We start from the raw sequence: 27,938 nt of genomic DNA, 5'->3' as shown, positions 1-27,938 counted from the left end.
GTTTCTGGTGCGATCATTTTGTCGGTGTATTAAAGTGAAGTGAGACACAGAATTTGCAAATAAACTTCATAAATGTAAAATAAGTGAGGAACTCAAATCGACACTATTTCATTTAGATCAGTGGTGGTGGTGGAGATCAAATGGCAAATCAAAACCACAGAGAACCAATGATGTAACACGATAAAACAATGGACAAGAAGTGAAACATACACATCGCCCCTACAACTACAGAAAACAAAACGCAATCAATTAACAACCCATAACTAATCTACAAATCACATACTTACAGAAGTCTTGGCTATCGATCAATCATAGATACAAAGGTTGCTCACTGGGGAGGTTACATTTGAACAGTAAGGCTGCATTTACACAGGCAGCCCAATTCTGATCTTTTTCCCAATTATTGGCAAAAGATCTGATCTCACTGGTCAAAAGATCAGAATTGGGCTGCCTGTGTAGATGCCGCCTTACTAGGCCACGCTGGACATTAGGGGGTATGTTCAGAATTGCAAACAACACAAATTGCAACATCACTCATCTCCCATACACAAACCCGACAGTTATGAACACAAGGCAACAGTTTGATAATCCTGAATATGCCCTTCAGTTTTTGCTCAAGTGCGTGCCATCATGGCTTTCAATGACTTTGTCCACGGTTTTATAATGTAAATATATGGACAGTTTGAGGAGGTTGATTGGGCAAATAGAGTGTATACACCATCGCGTTTGAGCCTTCTGTAGGAAGGACACTTCACACAGGCACTAGCGGAGAAGTTGAAATGGTTGGTGACACTATCAGTGGAGGCTGTTGAGGGGAGGACGGCTCATATTAATGTCTGGAATGGAATCAAACAAGGCAACCACGTGTCTGATACCATTCGAGCCATTATTCTGAGCCGTCCTCCCCTCAGCAGCCTCCACTGTCCTGTATACATAGAAATACAGAGGGAGCGTTTCCACCCTCATATTTAATAAATGCAACTCTGTCCCAAATGGCACCCTAATCCCTATGTAGTGCACATATTTAGATTAGGGCCCATATAGTGTCGTGTACTATATAGGGAATAGGGTGCCATTTGACACACACAGTGAGGTCTTCCCTTTGGCCAAGTGGACTCCAATGATGTGTTTATATACAACGTATCTTTGTGTGTCTATATTTACCTACACACATCTATATGTGAATATGTACATCTATGCTTGTCTATGGTGCACTCAAGGTCACCATGGTGTCAACATTACATACAGTAAGTCTAAGGCACCGTCAACAAAGTATACCAGGGTTCTTGTTAAGGAGAAGTGCATAACATTTCCATAGAAGCCAGTCTTTAATGGATTCTACGTTTTCAGTCTTATCCTTTAATGGATTCTACGTTTGCTGTTTTCAGTCTTATCCTTTAAAGGATTCTACGTTTTCAGTCTTATTCTTTAATGGATTCTACGTTTTCAGTCTTATCCTTTAATGGATTCTATGTCTGCTGTTTTCAGTCTTATCCTTTAATGGATTCTACGTCTGCTGTTTTCAGTCTTATCCTTTAATGGATTCTACGTCTGCTGTTTTCAGTCTTATCCTTTAAAGGATTCTACGTTTTCAGTCTTATCCTTTAAAGGATTCTACGTTTTCAGTCTTATCCTTTAATGGATTCTGTGTCTGCTGTTTTCAGTCTTATCCTTTAAAGTCGCAATCAGCCGTTGAAACAATAACAAACCGTCTCCCCACCCGTTTCGGTAAAAAGCTGAGGGACGGGGCTCAAACTCAGAGTTATGGATACGAGGACTGACCATCCATGATATCAAAATTATAGTTAACCATGTTGAGGCTAAATAGTGTTTGTTTACATTTACTTTGTTTACAAACATTGGCGTAAACAATGCTTGTTTTGGGTTCTGATGGGGTACAACAATTGAACTAACCTCATGAGGAATTTATAAGTTCTATTCTTCAAGAATCAATTGATACATATCATTAATATGTCCAAACATGTATCTGCAGGTTGCCACTTTAAAGAAGCAATTGATGAAATCACAAGTATTGTACTGTTATCAAGTGCTTAAGTTAGTCCTGTATGACTTACATTTAAAGTCAGTCAGATGATTTGAAGTAGTAATCTATGAAGTGCCAAAGCACACTTGGACCTTGGTGGACCGGAGCTATACAGCAGCCCTTGGTCGTGTTCATTAGTGCACACCACAGCAAAACCTCTTGCAATGATAAACAAACTAAGCATTTGCCTGATGAAAACCTTCCAACTGTTTTACTTGTTTTGAAAGCAGTAACTCCCCTCAATGTACTCTGAACATTTAATGACTCTAGGACCAAGAAAATGTATTCAAAATAGCTTCTGAAGTTCGGTAATTGTGTTAATGTTCATATGTAGCCGGTTTTTCTTCCATTTGGTGCCTAATGAACATGACCCAGCTGCTACACTGAGGTTCCTGAAGTCAGTCGTGGCAGTAAGAGGATTTATTCATGAATGACTTTTCCCTTTAGTAGTACAAAGCAGGGAGTGGTCTGAGACTCAGAACGACTGATAGGAAACCCACTAAGTAATACAAACCATAGATGGCTTTATCTAGCGGCAGTGGAAGACTTCAGTTCTGATTCTCCCCCCTTTTCCAGTGCACATGGTTCTAAAAGCACAGCACTGGTGTCAGGATTGGCTGTGAGGCTGGAGGGAGATTCCATTGTCAAAGCCATAGGGGGGGAAAGTAGGCCAGTGCAGTGCACGCTTTGGGAGAAGGGTGGACAATTGGGACTCTAATTTATCTCCTGGTTTACAAGCCTGGTTTCAACCTATCCAGTTGCTATAGTTTTTGTGGACAGTAGACATAAAAATATGACTGAAAACTCAATCAGTACATAAATGACTAGATAGGAACATGCATATTACACAGATCAGTTGAGCAAACAAGCCTGGTGTTTTCTACGGGCGGTTTAATTTAACGTGTGGTTTAATGAGCAGTTTAATGTGTTTTTTATGGCTTTACCTTGACTGTTATCAGATAGACAGGGTTTAAGAGTTATGAGAAAGGACTTGTAGACTGAATCCTAAATGACACCCTATCCCCTATATATAGTGCACTACTTTTAACCAGAGCCTTATGGGTCCTGGTCAAAAGTAGTGCACTATAAAGGGAATTGGGTGCCATTTGGGACACAGTCAAAGTCTGCCTACGGCTCCTGAAGTGGGACAAAAACCCAGCAGTTTACATAGGACATTAATAGTAAGGCTTTCTTGGGCATTTGGCTTATCCTGTAGAATTCAGTAGTCTCACGATACACTGGTCAATGAAATAAACATTCTTCTTTGACATTGAATAAAACGTTGTGCTTGCATGTCATCAAGATAATTGTGCTAAATTGAAAACAAAAAGATAAAATGTTTTTAAAAAAAGACACTACAGCCATTCAAAGAATTGGCGTTTCAACTATGAATATCTAGTATGTACAGACACCAGAGGAGGCTGGTGGGAGGAAGATATAGGAGGATCGGCTCACTAATGGCTGGAATGAAATAAATGGAACCGAGTCAAACGTGGTTTCCATATTTGATACCGTTCCATTTGTTCCATCCCAGCCATTACAATGAGCAGGTCCTCCTATATCTTCCCCCACCAGCCTCCTCTGACAGACACATTCTCCTTCCTTCTGGAGCACAGAAGCAGGGGACTAGAGTTCTGAACAGAGAGGGGGGAGACAAGCACACTGATTAGCTAAAGCAAGCACTTGCCCCTCCCACGAGAGCTCTCATTGGCTGTTTTTCGCATATCCCAAATCATGTGAGCTCCAGTGTCACGTGACCAGGACCTGACTTTTGCCCCTCCCCCTCAGCTGCGCCCGTCTCAGGGTAGAAGTCTCCTTTTAACCACATCATCCACTGAATTAGTAGTACGCAGACCTGTGTTCAAACACTATTTAAAACCATTTAAAATACTTTATCGGTCTGTGTGCTTTCATCCACTTTCCCTGTTACAAATTAAACCAATATAAAGGTTGACAGACCCCACCCACCTTGCACTCCAGACAGACCCCACCCACCTTGCACTCCAGACAGACCCCACCCACCTTGCACTCCAGACAGACCCCACCCACCTTGCACTCCAGACAGACCCCACCCACCTTGCACTCCAGACAGACAAAAGCAAAATAAATATTTCAAATACTATTTGAACCCAGGTCTGGTGATAAGGAGCTTCCACTTCCTTTCTCCATAATTCTATCCCAGTAATAGTATGGTGAAATTGCCCCTTGGCCTAGACACTGATCTTGGGTCAGTTTTGCATTTCCCCCACTAATGGTTAAGGTTAGGAATGGGGGAAGTGAAGCTGATCCTAGATCTGTACCTAGGGGAAACTTCACCGCGAAGACCCTCAGTAGTTGGGGGGTTGGTATTCCCCCTGGGGTTGGGTGGTGGTGGTGATGGTGCTGGGGGTGAAGGGGGGTTGTTGGAAGTCGTCTGGCGCGCTGGAAGGGTACGGGGAGTAGGTGGTGGGGGTGTAGGCCGAGGGGGCGTAGGTCGGAGGGTAAGGGGTGTGCTGCTCCGGCGGAGACTCGGCATAGATGCTCTGGGTGACATCGGCAACACCACGGCGATATCTCCCCAAAGCGAAGTAGGTTAGGATTCCCTGTTGTAGACACAAAGAGGAGTCAATTCATGAATTCAATCAGTCAGTTAATGAATCCGTCAGTCAATGAATCAATTATTGAATTAATAATTCAGTCAGTTAATGAATCAATTAATAAATTCAATCAGTCAGTTAATGAATCAATTAGTGAATGAATAATTCAGTCAGTTAATGAATCAATTAATAAATTCAATCAGTCAGTTAATGAATCAATTAGTGAATGAATAATTCAGTCAGTTAATGAATCAATTAATAAATTCAATCAGTCAGTCAATGAATCAATTAGTGAATGAATAATTCAGTCAGTTAATGAATCAATTAATAAATTCAATCAGTCAGTTAATGAATCAATTAGTGAATGAATAATTCAGTCAGTCAATGAATCAATTAGTGAATGAATAATTCAGTCAGTTAATGAATGGAGTCAGTCAGTTACTGAAGAGGTCAGTCAGTGTGGTGAAGTTATGACCAGGCCATAGTGTAGCTGTAGTAAAGGAGAGGCAGTAAGGCAGCTGTAGTGACAGTCCTCCTCACCCAGGTGGCGATAGAGAAGAAAGAGAAGGCAATGGCGGAGCGGGCGGCGTCCTGGGGGATTCCTTTGACATCAAGCGTGCGACTCCATTGGCTAGTCAGGAGGCAGAAACACACGAACCACAGGAACGTCCACACAACTGATACAAACAGACAAGAAACATGGGATATACATATTTACACTACAACTACCTACAGGGTCACGTTCATTAGGGAACACGACTGAAAACGTTATGAAACCTTTTATCAATGGGATTTAAAAAATATATATATATATATATATTTCTTATTGTACGTTCCAGGCAGTCCCGCCCCGTTTCAGTCCGTTTTCTTCCATGTGGTGCTATGATGAACAAGACCCAGGTGCCTGGAAGCTCTTTCCTCACATCACAACCCTAGGTCCACACACACACACACACACACCCTCCTCACCTGAGAATCCCAGGTCGGCCATGACAGCGTACTTCCTCTCCTTCGCGTTGCTCATCAGCGGCATGTAGGCGTCCAATAACAGGAAGAAAAAACAGGCCAGGAAGGCTGGAGAAACAAAGATACTTTAGAAATATATACTTTAACACTTTATTGAGACCGTAAGGAAATGAGGTGGGGAGTCAGGCAAGTGGGAGAAACAGGAAGGATGCAGGGTTTGAACCCCAGTCTCCTGAGGGGAGTTGTATTATGAGACAAGGAATCAACCCCAGTCTCCTGCAGGGGAGTCGTATTATGAGACAAGGAATCAACCCCAGTCTCCTGAGGGGAGTCGTATTATGAGACAAGGAATCAACCCGTGTCTCCTGAGGGGAGTCGTATTATGAGACAAGGAATCAACCCCAGTCTCCTGACGGGAGCCGTATGAGACAAGGAATCAACCCGTCTCCTGAGGGGAGTCGTATGATGAGACAAGGAATCAACCCCAGTCTCCTGAGGGGAGTCGTATGAGACAAGGAATCAACCCGTCTCCTGAGGGGAGTCGTATGATGAGACAAGGAATCAACCCGTCTCCTGCAGGGGAGTCGTATTATGAGACAAGGAATCAACCCCAGTCTCCTGAGGGGAGTCGTATTATGAGACAAGGAATCAACCCGTCTCCTGAGGGGAGTCGTATGATGAGACAAGGAATCAACCCGTCTCCTGCAGGGGAGTCGTATTATGAGACAAGGAATCAACCCCAGTCTCCTGAGGGGAGTCGTATTATGAGACAAGGAATCAACCCGTCTCCTGCAGGGGAGTCGTATGATGAGACAAGGAATCAACCCCAGTCTCCTGAGGGGAGTTGTATTATGAGATGTGCCAGGAGTGTTACCACTACACCAAAGCTCTGCATAAAGAGATACTTTCTATAGTCGATTGTCACAGAGACACAAACAATTATTTTTCTGTTATCTGAACCCAGGGCACAACGGCGGGAGATGCCATCTCTGATCCGGTTTGCTACCTGGCCCCGACCAGATTCTTCCACTCAAGTGTGGTTTTCCCCAATCGTAACTATTAGTGGGGGAAATGCTTAACTGTCCCAAGATCAGCATCTTGAGGCGACTTCACCCAACAGCATTTTCTCAGTCAGCCCTGGGATTAGAACCTGTAACCCAGAACCACTAGACTACTTACCTATGACACCGATGCCCACAGCGTAGTGACATGCCGAGTCATTCTGGTTGAAGACGCAATGCGCGTCGGGGCTGTGCGATTTGTTGACAAATCCCTCCGCCGTGATGCAGGAGAAGACCACGATGGAAAAAATCTAAGAAGAGGAAGAGAGGAAAGTTTCAATTTGACTGTGACCTGCATGTTTATTTATCCATCTAGTCGTCTATCAACAACGGGGCCTCGTTTCTCCCTCCAGTCATCTATCACCGAGGGGGCCTCGTTTCTCCCTCCCTCAACGACGGGGCCTCGTTTCTCCCTCCCTCAACGACGGGGCCTCGTTTCTCCCTCCAGTCATCTATCACCGACGGGGCCTAGTTTCTCCCTCCCTCAACGACGGGGCCTCGTTTCTCCCTCTAGTCATCTATCACCGACGGGGCCTAGTTTCTCCCTCCAGTCATCTATCACCGACAGGGCCTCGTTTCTCCCTCCCTCAACGACGGGGCCTCGTTTCTCCCTCCAGTCATCTATCACCGACAGGGCCTCGTTTCTCCCTCCCTCAACGACGGGGCCTCGTTTCTCCCTCCCTCAACGACGGGGCCTTGTTTCTCCCTCCAGTCATCTATCACCGAGGGGGCCTCGTTTCTCCCTCCCTCAACGACGGGGCCTCGTTTCTCCCTCCCTCAACGACGGGGCCTCGTTTCTCCCTCCAGTCATCTATCACCGATGGGGCCTAGTTTCTCCCTCCCTCAACGACGGGGCCTCGTTTCTCCCTCCAGTCATCTATCACCGACAGGGCCTCGTTTCTCCCTCCCTCAACGACGGGGCCTCGTTTCTCCCTCCCTCAACGACGGGGCCTCGTTTCTCCCTCCAGTCATCTATCACCGATGGGGCCTAGTTTCTCCCTCCCTCAACGACGGGGCCTCGTTTCTCCCTCCAGTCATCTATCACCGACAGGGCCTCGTTTCTCCCTCCCTCAACGACGGGGCCTCGTTTCTCCCTCCCTCACCGACAGGGCCTCGTTTCTCCCTCCCTCACCGACAGGGCCTCGTTTCTCCCTCCCTCAACGACGGGGCCTCGTTTCTCCCTCCCTCAACGACGGGGCCTCGTTTTTCCCTCCCTCAACGACGGGGCCTCGTTTCTCCCTCCCTCAACGACGGGGCCTCGTTTCTCCCTCCCTCAACGAGGGGGCCTCGTTTTTCCCTCCAGTCATCTATCACCGATGGGGCCAGTAGAAACATACAATGAGAGGAGATGAGAGGTCTTCTGAAAGATATTCTAACAGGCGACATCATCCACTTGGGCTCTCTCTTTTTCCATTCCAATGACTGTGAGAACAGAAAAACTAGGGCCTGATGCCAACACCAGGGTCGTGTTCGTTAGGACATCAGAAAACTGAAAACAAAAATGAACACTTCTTATTGGACGAGTCCAGGAAGTCCCTCCCTGTTTTAGTCTAGTTTTTTCTCTCTCCATTTGGTGCCTAATGAACCGGCACCAGGCCTCGGTTGTCAGTTCAGTTCCTGTCTCTGTCTCGTTACTGGTCCACCACCGTCATGTGACCCAGCAGCACTGACATACTTGTGACCAGAGATGCCACCAATTTCCTCTTCAAATATTAGTGAGACAGAAATGTGTGTTTCCTTTGAGAATGGGATGGAAAAGAGAGAGAGAAAGGAGAAAATAGTGTCTCTGTCCAGTGAGAGAGAGAGAGAGAGAGAGAGAGAGCGAGAGAGAGAGAGAGAGAGAGAGAGAGAGAGAGAATGCTGACTGGGGAAGGAAGAGTGATGGAAGAGAGAGACAAAGGAAACAGTGTGAGAGCACCAACAGATGATAACCCATGTTATTTCCTTACGCCATGTCATACAACAATGGTGTGTGTGTGTGTGTGTGTGAGTGAGTGAGCGCGTGTGCGAGCATGTGTGTATGCGATGACGAGTGTGTGTTCCACTGGATATGAGAGGGTCATTGGAAGACACTGCCAGAGAGAGCACTGGAGGGAGGGGGGCTAGATGGGGTATCACCTTACCTCCCATCTGCCCCCACCACTAGGGAGCAGAAGTGGTTGTGTCGACAGACAGCACATTCTGTCCAGACCTAGTGAGTGTCCCAAACGGCTACCTATTCACTAAATAGGGCACTTCTTTTGACCAGAGTTCCATGGGCCCTGATCAAAAGTAGTGTACTATATAGGCAATAGGATGCCATTTGAGTCACAGACCCTACTGTGTTACACTGTTTACATGTTGGTACGCTACACTGCTCAGGTTTACAGGCTTAAGGGCCAACTACACTGACAATTTACACCGTGTGGCTCTAGTGTTATCTGTTAAGTGGATGTCTCTGTATGGAGGAGACTGTTTGAGCAACAGACATCTTGGTGGTATGTAGCTACAAGATCTGAGGTTAGATATTATTGAACAGGGCCTAGGGGCATCTGGTCCTGGTTAGATATTATTGAACAGGGCCTAGGGGTATCTGGTCTTGGTTAGATATTATTGAACAGGGCCTAGGGGCATCTGGTCTTGGTTAGATATTATTGAACAGGGCCTAGGGGTATCTGGTCTTGGTTAGATATTATTGAACAGGGCCTAGGGGCATCTGGTCTTGGTTAGATATTATTGAACAGGGCCTAGGGGCATCTGGTCTTGGTTAGATATTATTGAACAGGGCCTAGGGGTATCTGGTCCTGGTTAGATATTATTGAACAGGGCCTAGGGGTATCTGGTCCTGGTTAGATATTATTGAACAGGGCCTAGGGGTATCTGGTCCTGGTTAGATATTATTGAACAGGGCCTAGGGGCATCTGGTCCTGGTTAGATATTATTGAACAGGGCCTAGGGGCATCTGGTCCTGGTTAGATATTATTGAACAGGGCCTAGGGGTATCTGGTCTTGGTTAGATATTATTGAACAGGGCCTAGGGGCATCTGGTCTTGGTTAGATATTATTGAACAGGGCCTAGGGGTATCTGGTCCTGGTTAGATATTATTGAACAGGGCCTAGGGGCATCTGGTCCTGGTTAGATATTATTGAACAGGGCCTAGGGGCATCTGGTCTTGGTTAGATATTATTGAACAGGGCCTAGGGGCATCTGGTCTTGGTTAGATATTATTGAACAGGGCCTAGGGGCATCTGAAAAGTAGATAGATGTCGCACCCACACATTTTTTGGACCAATCAAACCAGGAAGATCCCTAAAATTACAATCTCTACCATTAGACATATCAGACCACAGACTGACTAACTGGGCCTCTCTCTCTTCCTCTTTGGAAAGTCCCTCTCACTGCCTTCTGGTGGATCAACGTGACATTACAACATGGCTGTTGCTGCTACCACTCCTATATGACACGTCTTTTCCTATGTCAAAGAATAGGCCTAATGTTGAGGGGAAAACGATTTTTCTCAGTTTAATTTGTGTGAGTGATTGTCATTATTGGACAAACAGGCCCTGGTATCTCAGAAGGCAGAAGTGTCCATGTGTTTAGGCTACTTTAGACTGTTGTCCCATTACGTCCTTTGTCCTATAACCTCACCTGTATCAGACAATGGAAACACACAGTGTTCACTAAGTTTCACTTCAGCCTAGTTCAAGCTGTGTGAATCCTTTAAGTCTGATATATATACACTTCTGCGTTGTGTTTATAAACAATAACAGCAGCAGCCACAGGCATCACATGGGGGCTAGTTCCCCTCAGTGTGTGTGGGTGTGTTGGTAACATCTTCAACACATTGTGTCATGTCATGCATATGGACTGACCATGAAGCTCCATGTAAGCCTGGTTGGAAGTGTAGCCTAGGCACATAGCTAGGCCTAATCAATTGATCAAATAACCAACCCCCCTCCTCCATTATCGCTTCAATAGTATCCTGATTGTTGTTGTCAACAGTCGCACGTCCGCGTGAGCAGCTGTACTTTGCAGTGTCGTGACATCAACTGTAACATTATACATCTATCAAGAGGAATACGAGTCGACAATAACACATTGGCTAATATGCAATTAGAGGGCCATCTGTGGTAAAAATATATATTCGGGATGATCAGATCAACATTGAACGCATACGGAATAGTTTGCTCAGTTGCGTTAGATATTATCCAAAGACAAAGTGACAGGTGACGTTAGACAATGTCTTAACGTTAAGCCTCTGTGCTCAACTTCCTTGAAACATTTTAGTCAATAAGTAACTCCCGTTATTACTCTCGGTGTTCCTTGCCTGGTCAAACTCACCCAACTCAAGAAGCGCACGATAGTGTGCGGTTGTTTAGCAAACTTGTGAAAGTCGAAGCCACCGCCTGCGAGCGAAGCTCCGTACGCACTAGCGCCACCAACTCCCCCGGTCTCCTCCATCTCTGTCGCTCAACTTCAGCACAGGTCACAAGACAAGCAGCCGTTGATTTAGCCACGAATCTTCCTTGTAACACACAGATCGCTAGACTACCAACCGCCTTCTTGTTTTCTCGCCAACGACTTTCCTGAAAGTAAAAGGACGCCTACAACGACGTACGTGGCGTGCTATCTCCCAAGGGACCGTCGTGAAAATGTAATTTCACACAAAAGTGAACAATATGGATACGATGCGAATCACTTGGTCATAAACATGGTCATATGGTTCTCTTTGTGACGTAGCAGACAGAAGAAGTCATAATTGGCTATCCACTTTTATTCGACAAAAATATATTTCATTTGTCTGTCTTGTAAGCAATGGACATCTCCCTAATAGTTAATTGTATTCAGTTGTCTCTCTCTCTCTCTCTCTCTCTCATTAATTCAGTTTAAATTTTATTTGCATGGAATACGTGTGTTCACATTGCCAAAGCAAGTGACTTAAACAACAAACAAAAGCGAGAAGACAAAACAATATTAGAAATGAACAGTAAACATTGCAGTCACAAAGGTTTGAAAAAAGGCATTTCAAGTGTTATATTATCAGCTGTGTACACTGTTTTAGCAACGTGCAGATAGTTGCAGTACGAATAGTAGGGGAAGATGAATGAACACAAGTACAGGTTGTATTTACAACGTTGTTTGTGCTCCACTGGCTGCCCTTTTCTCATGGCAACGGGCCACACATCGTGCTGCTGTGATTACACACTGCGGTATTTCACCTAGAAGATATGGGAGTTTATCAATGTTTAGTTTGTTTTCAAATTCTTTGTGGATCTGTGTAATCTGAGGGAAATATGTGTCTCTAATATGGTCATACATTGGGCAGGAGGTTAGGAAGTGCAGCTCAGTTTCCACCTCATTTTGTGGGCAGTGTGCACATAGCCTGTCTTCTCTCGAGAGCCAGGTCTGCCTGCCTACCTTTCTCAATAGCGAGGCTATGCTCACTGAGTCTGTACATACTTTTGGGTCAGTCACAGTGGTCAGTTAATCTGCCACTGTGTACTCTCTGTTTAGGGCCAAATTACATTCTAGTTTCTTCTGTTTTTTGGGGTGATTATTTCCAGTATTTCAAATACTTATCTTTTTGCTTCCTCATAACTTGGTTGGGTCTAATTGTGTTGCTGTTCTGGGACTCTGTGGGGTCTGTTTGTGTTTGTGAACAGAGCCCCAGAACCAGCTGGCTGAGGGGCCTCTGCTCTGGGTTCATCTCTCTGTAGGGGAGGGCTTTGTGATGGAATGTGTAGGAATCGCTTCTTTTTAGATGGTTGTAGAATTCAAAAGTTATTTTGTGGAATTTCATCCTCCAAGGTGTTCTTCAGTTCCTGGTGTAGCTCCAGCCACTCGTCTGTCGATTCTACTTCCTCCTGTGGATCAGTGACATCAGTCTGATTGATTGGGTCATTTATTGATTGATTAATTGGTTAACTGATTCATGGTGGATGGGTGGATTAATAGATTGATTGGTTGATTGATTGATGGGTTAGTTGATTAATTGATTGATTGATCAGTTAGTTGATTCATTGATTGATTGATTGATCAGTTAGTTGATTAATTGATTGATTGATCAGTTAGTTGATTAATTGATTGGTTGATTGATCAGTTAGTTGATTAATTGATTGATTGATTGATTGGTTGATTGATTGATGGGTTAGTTGATTGATTGATCAGTTAGTTGATTAATTGATTGATTGATCAGTTAGTTGATTAATTGATTGATTGATCAGTTAGTTGATTGATTGGTTGGTTGATTGATTGATGGGTTAGTTGATTGATTGGTTGATTGATTGATCAGTTAGTTGATTAATTGATTGATTGAGGCTACATTACCTGATCTGAGTCAACGATTCTGGCTGCTCTCACCACTCCGTCATCCTCCATGTATTCCTCTTCATCCTTCATCGAGAGAAAAGGGGAATATGTTACACTCTGTGGGGAAGTTCGAAATGAACTTGAATGTGAAGTATGTACTTATTATCTTTCCACGCACACACACGCACACACACGCACACACACGCACACACAATAACTTTTTTATCATTCTCGGCCACCATAATGCACTGGCGACCCAGGAACTCTTCATAATCATCAGACACCATTATGTTGTGCATCTCCAGACCCAACTTGAGATCCAGCCTGTAGGAGATGGAGGAATACGGGGATCAACATCTGGCCACTGGGAAACAGGTGAGATCTCAGGGCTGAGGTTGTTACGGGTAGTAAATTCACTTACATAGACTTTTCAACAAGACACTGTCTTTTCTCTGTGGGAAAAACAGGCAACAGGGTTAGAGAGACAAACTGAAAAGAGAGAGGAGAGAGAGAGACAGAAAAGAGTGAGGCGAGAGAGAGACAGAGACACAAACTGAAAAGAGAGAGAGAGGAGTGAGAGACAATCTGAAAGAGAGAGAGGAGTGTGAGAGACAGAGAGACAAACTGAAAAGAGTGAGGAGAGAGAGAGACAGAGAGACAGAGAGACAAACTGAAAAGAATGAGGAGAGAGAGAGACAGAGAGACAAACTGAAAAGAGAGAGAGAGGAGTGAGAGACAAACTGAAAAGAGAGAGGAGAGAGAGAGACAGAGAGACAAACTGAAAAGAGAGAGACAGAGATGCAAACTGAAAAGAGAGAGGAGGGAGAGAGACAGAGAGACAAACTGAAAAGAGAGAGGAGAAGGAGAGAGACAGAGAGACAAACTGAAAAGAGAGAGGAGAGAGAGGGACAGAGAGACAAACTGAAAAGAGAGAGACAGAGATGCAAACTGAAAAGAGAGAGGAGGGAGAGAGACAGAGAGACAAACTGAAAAGAGAGAGGAGAGAGAGAGAGACAGAGAGACAAACTGAAAAGAGTGAGGAGAGAGAGAGACAGAGAGACAAACCGAAAAGAGAGAGAGAGGAGTGAGAGACAAACTGAAAAGAGAGAGAGAGGAGTGAGAGACAAACTGAAAAGAGAGAGAGAGGAGTGAGAGACAAACTGAAAGAGAGAGAGGAGTGTGAGAGACAGAGAGACAAACTGAAACAGAGAGAGACAAACTGAAAGAGAGAGAGGAGTGTGAGAGACAAACTGAAAAGAGAGAGAGACAGCGAGTCAAACTGAAAAGAGAGAGAGGAGTGTGAGAGACAAACTGAAAAGAGAGAGAGACAGCGAGTCAAACTGAAAAGAGAGAGAGGAGTGTGAGAGACAAACTGAAAAGAGAGAGAGACAGAGAGACAAACTGAAAAGAGAGAGAGACAGAGAGACAAACTGAAAAGAGAGAGAGACAGAGAGACAAACTGAAAAGAGAGAGACAAAGAGACAAACTGAAAAGAGAGAGAGACAGAGAGACAAACTGAAAAGAGAAATAGGAGCGAGACAGAGAGACAAACTGAAAAGAGAGAGGGGAGCGAGAGAGACGAGAGAGACAGAGAGACAAACTGAAAAGAGAGAGAGGAGCGAGAGAGACGAGAGAGACAGAGAGACAAACTGAAAAGAGAGAGAGGAGCGAGAGAGACGAGAGAGACAGAGAGACAAACTGAAAAGAGAGAGAGGAGCGAGAGGAGCGAGAGAGACAGAAAGACAAACTGAAAAGAGAGAGAGGAGCGAGAGAGACGAGAGAGACAGAGAGACAAGCTGAAAAGAGAGAGAGGAGCGAGAGAGACAGAGAGACAAACTGAAAAGAGAGAGAGGAGCGAGAGAGACAGAGAGACAAACTGAAAAGAGAGAGAGGAGCGAGAGAGACAGAGAGACAAACTGAAAAGAGAGAGAGGAGCGAGAGAGACAGAGAGACAAACTGAAAAGAGAGAGAGGAGCGAGAGAGACGAGAGAGACAGAGAGACAAACTGAAAAGAGAGAGAGGAGCGAGAGAGACGAGAGAGACAGAGAGACAAACTGAAAAGAGAGAGAGGAGCGAGAGAGACAGAGAGACAAACTGAAAAGAGAGAGAGGAGCGAGAGAGACGAGAGAGACAGAGAGACAAACTGAAAAGAGAGAGAGGAGCGAGAGAGACGAGAGAGACAGAGAGACAAACTGAAAAGAGAGAGAGGAGCGAGAGAGACGAGAGAGACAGAGAGACAAACTGAAAAGAGAGAGAGGAGCGAGAGAGACGAGAGAGACAGAGAGACAAACTGAAAAGAGAGAGAGGAGCGAGAGAGACAGAGAGACAAACCGAAAAGAGAGAGAGGAGCGAGAGAGACAGAGAGACAAACTGAAAAGAGAGAGGAGCGAGAGAGACGAGAGAGACAGAGAGACAAACTGAAAAGAGAGAGAGGAGCGAGAGAGACGAGAGAGACAGAGAGACAAACTGAAAAGAGAGAGAGGAGCGAGAGAGACGAGAGAGAGGAGAATAAGTAAAGTGTACACTCACGGTACAGCAGACCAATGAAACAACAGGTGGTCACCAAGGTAACCAGGAAGAGGAAACAGCCGAACACAACAGCCACCACCGTGGTAGGGAGGTGGTTCAACACTGGCAGAGGAAGAAGAAGAGGTAAACAAACAAAAACAACTTCAAACATCTAAATACAGGCTTTGATTGAATTACATACAACCCATTGACCTTATGTAGAGCCATCTGTCTGTAAGATTCACACACACTCAATTCCAGTCAAACAAGGACTCTCATGCCTGGGATGGAGAGGAGAGAGGAGTGAGGTTAACATTACACATTCTACCCACACAAGGACCCTCATGCCTGGGATGGTCCAGTGGTCTAAGCCTCTGTGTCTGGAGCATTTGTACAATGTACCGCTGCCAGAATGGGTTTGAATCTGGCCTCTATGTACCGCTGCCAGCATGGGTTTGAATCTGGCCTCTATGTACCGCTGCCAGAATGGGTTTGAATCTGGCCTCTATGTACCGCTGCCAGAATGGGTTTGAATCTGGCCTCTATGTACCGCTGCCAGAATGGGTTTGTATCTGGCCTCTATGTACCGCTGCCAGAATGGGTTTGAATCTGGCCTCAATGTACCGCTGCCAGCCTAGGTTTGAATCAGGCATCTATGTACGGCTGCCAGCATGGGTTTGTATCTGGCCTCAATGTACGGCTGCCAGCATGGGTTTGTATCTGGCCTCAATGTACGGCTGCCAGAATGGGTTTGAATCTGGTCTCTATGTACCGCTGCCAGAATGGGTTTGAATCTGGCCTCTATGTACCGCTGCCAGAATGGGTTTGAATCTGGCCTCTATGTACCGCTGCCAGAATGGGTTTGAATCTGGCCTCTATGTACCGCTGCCAGAATGGGTTTGTATCTGGCCTCTATGTACCGCTGCCAGAATGGGTTTGAATCTGGCCTCTATGTACCGCTGCCAGAATGGGTTTGAATCTGGCCTCTATGTACCGCTGCCAGAATGGGTTTGTATCTGGCCTCTATGTACCGCTGCCAGAATGGGTTTGAATCTGGCCTCAATGTACCGCTGCCAGAATGGGTTTGAATCTGGCCTCTATGTACCGCTGCCAGCATGGGTTTGTATCTGGCCTCTATGTACCGCTGCCAGCATGGGTTTGAATCTGGCCTCTATGTACCGCTGCCAGCATGGGTTTGAATCTGGCCTCTATGTACCGCTGCCAGAATGGGTTTGAATCTGGCCTCTATGTACCGCTGCCAGAATGGGTTTGAATCTGGCCTCAATGTACCGCTGCCAGCATGGGTTTGTATCTGGCCTCTATGTACCGCTGCCAGCATGGGTTTGAATCTGGCCTCTATGTACCGCTGCCAGCATGGGTTTGAATCTGGCCTCAATGTACCGCTGCCAGAATGGGTTTGTATCTGGCCTCTATGTACCGCTGCCAGCATGGGTTTGAATCTGGCCTCTATGTACCGCTGCCAGCATGGGTTTGAATCTGGCCTCAATGTACCGCTGCCAGAATGGGTTTGTATCTGGCCTCTATGTACCGCTGCCAGCATGGGTTTGAATCTGGTCTCTATGTACCGCTGCCAGCATGGGTTTGAATCTGGCCTCTATGTACCGCTGCCAGCATGGGTTTGTATCTGGCCTCTATGTACCGCTGCCAGAATGGGTTTGTATCTGGCCTCTATGTACCGCTGCCAGCATGGGTTTGAATCTGGCCTCAATGTACCGCTGCCAGCATGGGTTTGAATCTGGCCTCAATGTACCGCTGCCAGCATGGGTTTGTATCTGGTCTCAATGTACTGCTCTTTCAGCTATCTCTCTCTATCCAATCAAAATTTATTTAAGAAAAAGCAAAGACTCATCTCAGACCAAACCTTCTTTATCGATGTACCTCGCCTCACTGCTGATCACCGTAGTGTCATCTAAGCTGTCGGACACCTCACAATGGTACGTTCCGGCACTGCTCCTCCCCACAGATAACAACAAAATGGATTGCTCCGGCTGGTTCTCCACCCAGTAGAACTCTCCACGGCCTTCTAGAACAGTTCCGTTGAGGAACCAGCGGTACTGGGGAAAGGTTCCCCTCTCCACGGAACAGTAGAACCTCAGGCCCACAATGGAGAAGTTTTCTCCCACGTCGGTGTCGTAGTGCATCGTCACAGCTCCACCTACTGAAACTGGGGGGGGGGGGGGGGGGGGTAGGTATACTCAGCAACACAAATGGCACCCTATTCCCCTCATAGTGCACTACTGAGTTTCAATGTATGAGAATTTACAAGTCCAGTGGGTGATAAGTCTAGTGGGTGATAAGTCCAGTGGGTGATAAGTCTAGTGGGTGATAAGTCCAGTGGGTGATAAGTCCAGCAGGGGATAAGTCCAGCGGGGGATAAGTACAGTGGGTGATAAGTCCAGTGGGTGATAAGTCTAGTGGTGATAAGTCTAGTGGTGATAAGTCCAGTGGGTGATAAGTCTAGTGGGTGGTAAGTCCAGTGGGTGATAAGTCCAGTGGGTGATAAGTCCAGTGGGTGATAAGTCTAGTGGGTGATAAGTCCAGTGGGTGATAAGTCCAGTGGGTGATAAGTCTAGTGGTGATAAGTCCAGTGGGTGATAAGTCCAGTGGTGATAAGTCCAGTGGGTGATAAGTCCAGTGGGTGATACGTCTAGTGGTGATAAGTCCAGTGGGTGATAAGTCCAGTGGGTGATAAGTCCAGTGGGTGATACGTCTAGTGGTGATAAGTCCAGTGGGTGATAAGTCTAGTGGTGATAAGTCCAGTGGTGATAAGTCCAGTGGTGATAAGTCTAGTGGTGATAAGTCCAGCGGGTGATACGTCTAGTGGTGATAAGTCCAGTGGGTGATAAGTCCAGTGGGTGATAAGTCCAGTGGGTGATACGTCTAGTGGTGATAAGTCCAGTGGGTGATAAGTCTAGTGGTGATAAGTCCAGTGGTGATAAGTCCAGTGGTGATAAGTCTAGTGGTGATAAGTCCAGTGGGTGATAAGTCCAGTGGGTGATAAGTCCAGTGGGTTATAAGTCCAGTGGGTGATAAGTCCAGTGGGTTATAAGTCCAGTGGGTCTTGAGTGCTGAGAACAGAACTATAGGTCAAATAATTTGCTTGAAACAGACTGTCGGACAAAGAGACAGACAGACAGCGAGACAGACAGACTTACCAACGTGCATGGACGTCCACTGACCGTACACCACCCTGTCTCCGTTCTGCGCCTGACACTGTAGAAAGCCCATGTGGAGATCTAGAACCACTGGAATAGAGAACGTGGCGAATCGCTCGTCAACCGTCTCCGTGCTAATGAACTCTGACCTGCTGTAGAGGGAGAAGGTGATGGGCGGAGTCCCATTGAGTGATTGACACGTGACGAGGGCAAAGTAGGTCCCGCCTCTTTCCTTCAGGACCAGGAAGAGGAGGTCTGGTTCAGACACCAGCTCTGAAAGAGAGGAGAGGATGGATGGAGAGAGTTTTGAACAAGATATCCTCTGAATACAGGGTTTGATTGAATACAACCCACTGACTTCACTTCACTATGAACATGTGACAGACTTATGACAGAATCCATTTCAGCTGTCAGGAGCTTTGAGAAATACGCAGTGTGGAGTTTTCCTGACCGCTGGACCTGACCAGGGAAAACTCCTGCCCTAGACAAGAGAGATAGGGCAACTTGAAGGAAAACAACCCCCTTCAGGGAAACGCCTCTTTTCTAACAGAAAAAAATACAGTTTGGTAAGACTTAGATATGTGCATACTGGCTATCATTTTACATTTCAGCAGACACTCTTATCCAGAGCAACTAACAGGAGCATTTAGGGTTAAGTGCCTTGCTCAAGGGCACAGACAGCTTTTTGACCCAGTCGGCTCAGAGATTCAAACCAGCGACCTTTCAGTTACTGGCCCAAAACTCTAACCACTAGGCTACCTTACCTGCCTCCTTTACACTCTAACCACTAGGCAACCTGCCTCCTCTACACTCTAACCACTAGGCTACCTGCCTCCTCTACACTCTAACCACTAGGCTACCTGCCGCCTCTACACTCTAACCACTAGGCTACCTGCCTCCTCTACACTCTAACCAGTAGGCTACCTGCCTCCTCTACACTCTAACCACTAGGCTACCTGCCTCCTCTACACTCTAACCAGTAGGCTACCTGCCTCCTCTACACTCTAACCACTAGGCTACCTGCCTCTATACTTAGGTAAACACATTCTGAAGGGAAATAACATCCCTTGTTGATGTCATAGGATCCTTCCTTAACCCATAGGAAGGCTAATTCAAAATGGTGAAATCCCTCTATGTTGCTGCCCATGTTAAAACGTTTTTTTTTTGTGGCACTAGAGCCCCCTATCTCTATGAGTACACCTTAGGTACAGATTTAGGATCAGCTTCCCCTCCCCCAAGCCTTAAGCATTAGTGCGGAAAATGCTAAACTGACTCAAGATCAGCATCTAGGGGCAACTTCACCCTCCTCCATAATTATGTGATACAAATGACCCCCTGACCTCTGACCTTTGACCTTGATGACCTTGGCAGTGCTCCTGGAGGAGTAGACCTTGGTGATGTTGAGTTGGTTGGTAGCAACACAGGTGTACTCCCCGCTGTCCTGGGGCACCATCCTGTAGTAGTGCATACAAATACAGATACTGTCAACAATATTTCCAGTGAGTTTTCACATATAAGAAGCTAAATAATACAACATTGACGAAGATCTACGTGACTGGAATGGTGTATTTGTCAATAAATATATCAGTTATCTTCAGTTGTTTGCATATCCAATGCATCCCTGATCTAAGATGCATCTTCAGGTGGGCACAAATGAACCTCTGAAAGACAAACACAAGACAGACAGACCAGACAGACCAGTAATAACAGACCATCCACAATACAGTACCTGTAGATGAAGAGTTGTTCCTGTGTCTGATTGTGTAAAGGAGACAGGGGGAGGGGCTTCCCATCCACCAGCCACTGGTAGGAGACGTGGTTCCCTTTGGCGATGTTACAACGTAGGGACAGTGGCTTCCCTTCGTAGAACTCCACAGACCCTGATTGGACTACAACCTCTGCACCGTTGACTGGGTCTGTGGGAGAACACATACAACCATGCAGTAGAACCATTCTCAGCACCATAGAATCTGATAATGTTGTGTTCTAATTCTAGGAGGGCATTTTAGATCTGTGAAAACATTTTAGTTCTATTAAGACATTGTAATTGTATAAAGACATTCAAATTCTATGAGTACATTCTAGTTCTATGAGTACATTCTAGTTCTATGAGTACATTCTAGTTCTATGAGTACATTCTAGTTCTATGAGTACATTCTAGTTCTATGAGTACATTCTAGTTCTATGAGTACATTCTAGTTCTATGAAGACATTGTAAACTCAGCAAAAAAAGAAACGTCCTCTCTGTCAACTGCATTTATTTTCAGCAAACTAAACATGTGTAAATATTTGTATGAACATAAGGTTCAACAACTGAGACATAAACTGAACAAGTTCCACAGACATGTGACTAACAGAAATGGAATAATGTGTCCCTGAACAAAGAGGGGGTCAAAATCAAAAGTAACAGTCAGTATCTGGTGTGGCCACCAGCTGCATTAAGTACTGCAGTGCATCTCTTCCTCATGGGCTGCACCAGATTTTCCAGGTCTTGCTGTGAGATGTTACCCCACTCTTCCACCAAGGCACCTGCAAGTTCCCGGACATTTCTGGGGGGAACGGCCCTAGCCCTCACCCTCCGATCCAACAGGTCCCAGACGTGCTCAATGGGATTGAGATCCGGGCTCTTCGCTGGCCATGGCAGAACACTGACATTCCTGTCTTGCAGGAAATCATGCACAGAATGAGCAGTATGGCTGGTGGCATTGTCATGCTGGAGGGTCATGTTAGGATGAGCCTGCAGGAAGGGTACCACATGAGGGAGAAGGATGTCTTCCCTGTAACGCACAGCTTTGAGATTGCCTGCAATGAAAACAAGCTCAGTTCGATGATGCTGTGACACTCCGCCCCAGACCATGACGGACCCTCCACCTCCAAATCGATCCCACTCCAGAGTACAGGCCTCGGTGTAACGCTCATTCCTTCGACAATAAACACGAATCCGACGATCGCCCCTGGGGAGACAAAACCGCGTCTCGTCAGTGAAGAGCACTTTTTGCCAGTCCTGTCTGGTCCAGCGACGGTGGGTTTGTCCCCATAGGCGATGTTGTTGCCGGTGATGTCTGGTGAGGACCTGCCTTACAACAGGCCTACAAGCCCTCAGTCCAGCCTCTCTCAGCCTATTGAGGACAGTCTGTGGTCTAGAGTTTTTTTCCCTCTGGTTGCACATGTGACATGCTGGCAGAAATTATGTCTGTTAAAGTCCCCGGCCGCTAGGAGTGCCACTTCTGGATGAACATTTTCTTCTTTCCTTAAAGCCTTATACAGCTCACTGAGTGGACTTATACAGCTCACTGAGTGGACTAATACAGCTCACTGAGTGGACTTATACAGCTCACTGAGTGGACTTATACAGCTCACTGAGTGGACTTATACAGCTCGCTGAGTGGCCTTATACAGCTAGCTGAGTGGCCTTATACAGCTCGCTGAGTGGCCTTATACAGCTCGCTGAGTGGCCTTATACAGCTCGCTGAGTGGACTTATACAGCCTGCTGAGTGGCCTTATACAGCTCGCTGAGTGACCTTATACAGCTCGCTGAGTGGCCTTATACAGCTCGTTGAGTGGCCTTATACAGCTTGTTGAGTGGACTTATACAGCTCGCTGAGTGGACTTATACAGCTCGCTGAGTGACCTTATACAGCTCGCTGAGTGGCCTTATACAGCTCGCTGAGTGGCCTTATACAGCTCGCTGAGTGGCCTTATACAGCTAGCTGAGTGGCCTTATACAGCTCGCTGAGTGGACTTATACAGCTCGCTGAGTGGCCTTATACAGCTCGCTGAGTGGCCTTATACAGCTCGCTGAGTGGCCTTATACAGCTCGCTGAGTGGCCTTATACAGCTCACTGAGTGGACTTATACAGCTCGCTGAGTGGCCTTATACAGCTCGCTGAGTGACCTTATACAGCTCGCTGACTGACCTTATACAGCTCGCTGAGTGGCCTTATACAGCTCACTGAGTGACCTTATACAGCTCGCTGAGTGGACTTATACAGCTCACTGAGTGGACTTATACAGCTCGTTGAGTGACCTTATACAGCTCGCTGAGTGGCCTTATACAGCTCGCTGAGTGGACTTATACAGCTCGTTGAGTGACCTTATACAGCTCGTTGAGTGGCCTTATACAGCTCGTTGAGTGACCTTATACAGCTCGCTGAGTGACCTTATACAGCTCGCTGAGTGACCTTATACAGCTCGTTGAGTCTTAGTGCCGGCGTCAGTTTGTGGTGGTAAATAGACGGCTATGAAAAATATAGCTGAAAACTCTCTTGGTAGATGGTGTGGTCTACAGTGTATCATGTGGTACTCTACTTCAGCAATACATTGAGGTTACCTTAATATTAGACATCGCGCCCCAGCTGTTATTGACAAATAGACACACACCCCCACCCCTCGTCTTACCGGACGTAGCTGGTCTGTCCTGCCGACACACAGAAGACCAAGACAACTGTATATTATCTGTGTCGTCATTCTTAGTGAAACATAAGATATTACAGTTTTTAATGTCCCATTGGTAGGATAGTCTCAAACGGAGCTTTTCCAGTTTATTCTCCAGTGATTGCACGTTGGCTAATAGAACAGATGGTAGAGGTGGGTTACCTGTTTGTTATCGACAAATTCTCACAAGGATCTGATCGGACCCTGATCTCCGCCCCCTGTATTTCCTTATTTTCTTCCTGCGAATGAAGGGGATTTGAGCCTTGTCTGGGAGAAACATTATATCTTTCGCTCCAGACTCATTAAAGAAAATAATCTTTGTCCAGTTTGAGGTCACTGTTCTTATAGTCACTGTTCTTATAGTCACTGTTCTTATAGTCACTGTTCTTATAATCACTGTTCTTATAGTCACTGTTCTTATAGTCACTGTTCTTATAATCACTGTTCTTATAGTCACTGTTCTTATAGTCACTGTTCTTATAATCACTGTTCTTATAGTCACTGTTCTTATAGTCACTGTTCTTATAGTCACTGTTCTTATAGTCACTGTTCTTATAGTCACTGTTCTTATAGTCACTGTTCTTATAATCACTGTTCTTATAGTCACTGTTCTTATAGTCACTGTTCTTATAGTCACTGTTCTTATAGTCACTGTTCTTATAGTCACTGTTCTTATAGTCACTGTTCTTATAGTCACTGTTCTTATAGTCACTGTTCTTATAGTCACTGTTCTTAAAGTCACTGTTCTTATAGTCACTGTTCTTATAGTCACTGTTCTTATAGTCACTGTTCTTATAGTCACTGTTCTTATAGTCACTGTTCTTATAGTCACTGTTCTTATAGTCACTGTTCTTATAGTCACTGTTCTTATAATCACTGTTCTTATAGTCACTGTTCTTATAGTCACTGTTCTTATAGTCACTGTTCTTATAGTCACTGTTCTTATAATCACTGTTCTTATAGTCACTGTTCTTATAGTCACTGTTCTTATAGTCACTGTTCTTATAGTCACTGTTCTTATAGTCACTGTTCTTATTTTCCAGGAGCTTTGTCCAGTTTGAGGTCACTGTTCTTATAATCACTGTTCTTATTTTCCAGGGGCTATTTTTGGTCATAAGAGACAGTAGCATCAACATTATGTACAAAATAAGTTACAAACAATGCGAAAAACACACGACTGGTTAGGAGCCCGTAAAGTGGCAGCCATCCCCTCTGGCGCCATTCTTCCAGGACAAAACAAAAGTATTAATACAGGGTCTACGACTCACCGACTACTCTGAGGTGGTGTCTTTGACTGACGGTGGGTTGTATTACTGTGTTGTTCTGGACGCTGGCTACACACACCATGTAGCCCTCGTAGGAAGCAGTGATGTACAGAGGGAAATTGGCCATCTCACCAGACAGAGCACTGTAGAAGCCTAAGGCCTTGGACCGGTCACCTTCCCTGAGGACAGATTACAGTAATGGATTGGAAACATAACAGTGGTAAAAATGTATATTTTATTGTGTTGTTTACATGGCATTATATTGACAGGGCTCTGTAGAAACTTAAAGCTGCAATATGTAACTTTTTGAGGGCGACCCAACCAAATTCACATAGAAATGTGAGTTATAGATCTGTAATCCTCATTAAAAGCCAGTCTCAGAAGCGGTAGATCTGTTCTATGTGTGCTATTTCTATGCTTCCCGTTCTTACGTTTTGTTTTATGCATCTTTTACTTTCAGTTTTATACACCAGCTTCAGACAGCTGGAAATACTACACTGGTTCTGGAAAAGATACTACACAGCGGTTTAGGCTACAATGATTCTCTACACTACACATGCTGGTTTTGTCACATAAACTGAAATTAGGCGAACTATTCGAATTTTAACAAACAGGAAATGGTGGAGCGATTTCTGCATTGAGCGTCTTTAAGGTCTTGTCTAATGTGAGTTTTAAATTGACCCCTAGAACCCTACCCCCTAGGCACTGACCCCTAGAACCCTACCCCCTAGGCACTGACCCCTAGAACCCTACCCCCTAGGCACTGACCCCTAGAACCCTACCCCCTAGGCACTGACCCCTAGAACCCTACCCCCTAGGCACTGACCCCTAGAACCCTACCCCCTAGGCACTGACCCCTAGAACCCTACCCCCTAGGCACTGCATTGGATTGATCAGCCTACTTGTCAATATGAATATATCAGTAGGCAACACCTCCTTTCAGATCTCCAGTACTTAGGGTCTTGAGGTAGATATTGTAGCAATCTTAACCAAACACTTAGCAAGCTGGTCAAGAGGTTCGGAAAAGGATCTTTTGGCGTAACAACGAAGGTTTTGGGTTGACAGTCGTTTGAGTCTCGGTCAGGGCTACTCCCTGAATTCCCTACAATACAGCAACACCCACCTGAATAGCTGGTAGAGGATGGACTCTTGTTTAGGGTAACGCAGAACTTCACACTGGAATTCTTCTACAGTCTTCTCTAGGGCTGTTGAGGGGCCGTACAGCAACGGTCTGCCTAGGACTGAGGCTCCTGGGACTGAGGCTCCTTGGACTGAGGCTCCTGGGACGGGGACAGGGGGAACAGGGGGTACACAACACAGTCAGACACACTCAGAAACACACACACACACACACACACACACACACACACACACACATAACTAAGAAATTGGCACAAAACTTACTTGTCTCCTGGCAGAAGGTGTAGAAACCTTCAGAGAAGAAGAAAAAGAAGACTGTTGGTGTTCTATAAAAGAATCATCTGAAAGCCATAATAACAAGTACAGCACGACTCACCCAGTAAAACCACTACTGTTGCTCTGAGAGTAGTCATCTTCTCTCCTTCCTCCTTATCCACAAAACACAATTTGACTGGAAGTTTGCTTTTGACTGAAGAAGCAGATATGGACTTGTATCCGTGTGTGTGTAAAGGTTTGAATGTGTTTACATTTGTTGTGTGTGTGTGTGTGTGTGTACTGCAGTTAGTGTTTGGAGGGGTTAGTGGTTATGGAGGGTGGTGAGAGTGAATGAATGGTGGAGACAGAGAGATAGAGCGAGAGAGAGCAGGATGTGGGGGCCGATAAAAATAACAGAAAGAAAGGTTAGGACCTAGTAACCTACACGCCCCACTACACACACACCAGACACACACTCCAGACACACCCAGCAGACACACACACACACACACACACACACACACACACACACACACACACACACACACACACACACACACACACACACACACACACACCAGACACACACTCCAGACACCCCCAGCAGACACACACACACACACCAGACACACACACACACACACCAGAAACACACACACACACACCAGACACACCCAGCAGACACACACACACACACACACACCAGACACACACACACACACACACACACACACACACACACCAGACACACACACACACATGTGCACAGAACTGATAGTACTATACACCGTCCCCCTCCCTTATACCCCCTCTCTCCAACAGCAGATCCACAAAAACACAACATGCTTCAAATGTCGCAACTTTATTGACACACGAGATGTAGCATTACATTTTGTATTGTTTCAGTATTGATAACAATTCTTCCATTAAAAGTCATAAAACATTTGAAAAGACAATTTACAGTCTTAATTTTTTGCACTTTGGTGCAATTTTGACAAGTATGTGGTACATTTTCACAACTCTTAGACTCAAAATGTCACGTGGTCAAAACTCTAAGCACATTTTCCATTGACTGAGTACTACAAACAAATCCACAACGTCACTTGTTCACTGCACCAAATCACTCTTTCAATTTGCACACATATTCAAGTATTCAAGTATCTGCCTTTCAAAATGCAATATTCACTTTTCTTTGGATATGATTTTCTTGTCACTTGTCAACAATACATTTGTCACTTAATCAAACAGCTCAAAACGCATAACTACTGAACCAAAATATATAGTTTCATAACCACTGAACCAAAATGGAGTAGTGCTTAGCTTACCTATATAGTTTTATAACTACTGAACCAAAATGGAGTAGTGCTTAGCTTACCTATATAGTTTCATAACTACTGAACCAAAATATATAGTTTCATAACCACTGAACCAAAATGGAGTAGTGCTTAGCTTACCTATATAGTTTCATAACTACTGAACCAAAATGGAGTAGTGCTTAGCTTACCTATATAGTTTCATAACTACTGAACCAAAATGGAGTAGTGCTTAGCTTACCTATATAGTTTCATAACTACTGAACCAAAATGGAGTAGTGCTTAGCTTACCTATATAGTTTCATAACTACTGAACCAAAATGGAGTAGTGCTTAGCTTACCTATATAGTTTCATAACTACTGAACCAAAATGGAGTAGTGCTTAGCTTACCTATATAGTTTCATAACTACTGAACCAAAATGGAGTAGTGCTTAGCTTACCTATATAGTTTCATAACTACTGAACCAAAATGGAGTAGTGCTTAGCTTACCTATATAGTTTCATAACTACTGAACCAAAATGGAGTAGTGCTTAGCTTACCTATATAGTTTCATAACTACTGAACCAAAATGGAGTAGTGCTTAGCTTACCTATATAGTTTCATAACTACTGAACCAAAATGGAGTAGTGCTTAGCTTACCTATATAGTTTCATAACTACTGAACACTGTAAAATGAATGTACATAAATGTATCAATTCACATCAATTTATGTTGGAATTTAAAATCAAATACTATATGTATGTGTCTGTAAATACTACATCATCATTCTCCATCAGCCAGGGGACTTCAACTGGACAACGTGGAGAGTCACTGGAAGTGCAATGCCTGGGGTGTATATTACAATATATTTATACCTGAGTTGTATATTACAATATATTTATACCTTGGTTGTATATTACAATATATAC

At 45.1% G+C, this 27,938-nt stretch overlaps 2 protein-coding genes across 21 annotated transcripts; both read right to left on the bottom strand.

Moving 5' to 3' along the window:
* Position 1: 1 nt before the first annotated feature.
* syngr2b (synaptogyrin 2b) lies at positions 2–11,365 on the bottom strand. The gene is made up of 5 exons (XM_090195409.1): positions 10,969–11,365; positions 6,766–6,898; positions 5,590–5,694; positions 5,161–5,297; positions 2–4,626 (listed from the first exon to the last, which is right to left on the bottom strand). Exons 1-5 carry the CDS (start codon positions 11,086–11,088, stop codon positions 4,372–4,374), a joined length of 750 nt encoding a protein of 249 aa, XP_090051535.1. The 5' UTR covers positions 11,089–11,365; the 3' UTR covers positions 2–4,371.
* Positions 11,366–11,386: 21 nt separating this feature from the next.
* On the bottom strand, positions 11,387–26,517 carry LOC118936545 (Fc receptor-like protein 5). Of its 20 annotated transcripts, none has more exons than XR_016485686.1 (13): positions 25,837–26,517; positions 25,725–25,751; positions 25,444–25,600; positions 24,324–24,499; positions 20,350–20,536; positions 19,968–20,074; positions 18,621–18,893; positions 17,327–17,629; positions 15,466–15,567; positions 13,358–13,388; positions 13,145–13,260; positions 12,955–13,020; positions 11,387–12,491 (listed from the first exon to the last, which is right to left on the bottom strand). XR_016485686.1 is itself a non-coding variant. In XM_090195398.1 (13 exons), exons 5-13 carry the CDS (start codon positions 20,411–20,413, stop codon positions 12,402–12,404), a joined length of 1,083 nt encoding a protein of 360 aa, XP_090051524.1. In that variant the 5' UTR covers positions 20,414–20,536; positions 24,324–24,499; positions 25,444–25,600; positions 25,725–25,751; positions 25,837–26,491; the 3' UTR covers positions 11,387–12,401. The 20 variants fall into 20 exon arrangements, 9 of the variants coding, with proteins under 9 accessions (XP_090051524.1, XP_090051516.1, XP_090051517.1 ...); XR_016485687.1 differs by having other exon boundaries at positions 13,176–13,260; positions 17,344–17,629; positions 25,837–26,488; XR_016485695.1 differs by having other exon boundaries at positions 13,155–13,260; positions 17,344–17,629; positions 19,961–20,074; positions 25,837–26,436.
* Between the last annotated feature and the right edge of the window lie 1,421 nt (positions 26,518–27,938).

The sequence above is a fragment of the Oncorhynchus mykiss genome, chromosome 13 (assembly GCF_057628025.1).
Source record: "Oncorhynchus mykiss isolate SJ-2025 chromosome 13, ASM5762802v1, whole genome shotgun sequence".
In the NCBI taxonomy this organism is placed as follows: Eukaryota; Metazoa; Chordata; class Actinopteri; order Salmoniformes; family Salmonidae; genus Oncorhynchus; species Oncorhynchus mykiss.
The sequence above is the reverse complement of the archived record's forward strand: the minus strand, read 5'-3'. Positions and strand labels throughout refer to the sequence as shown.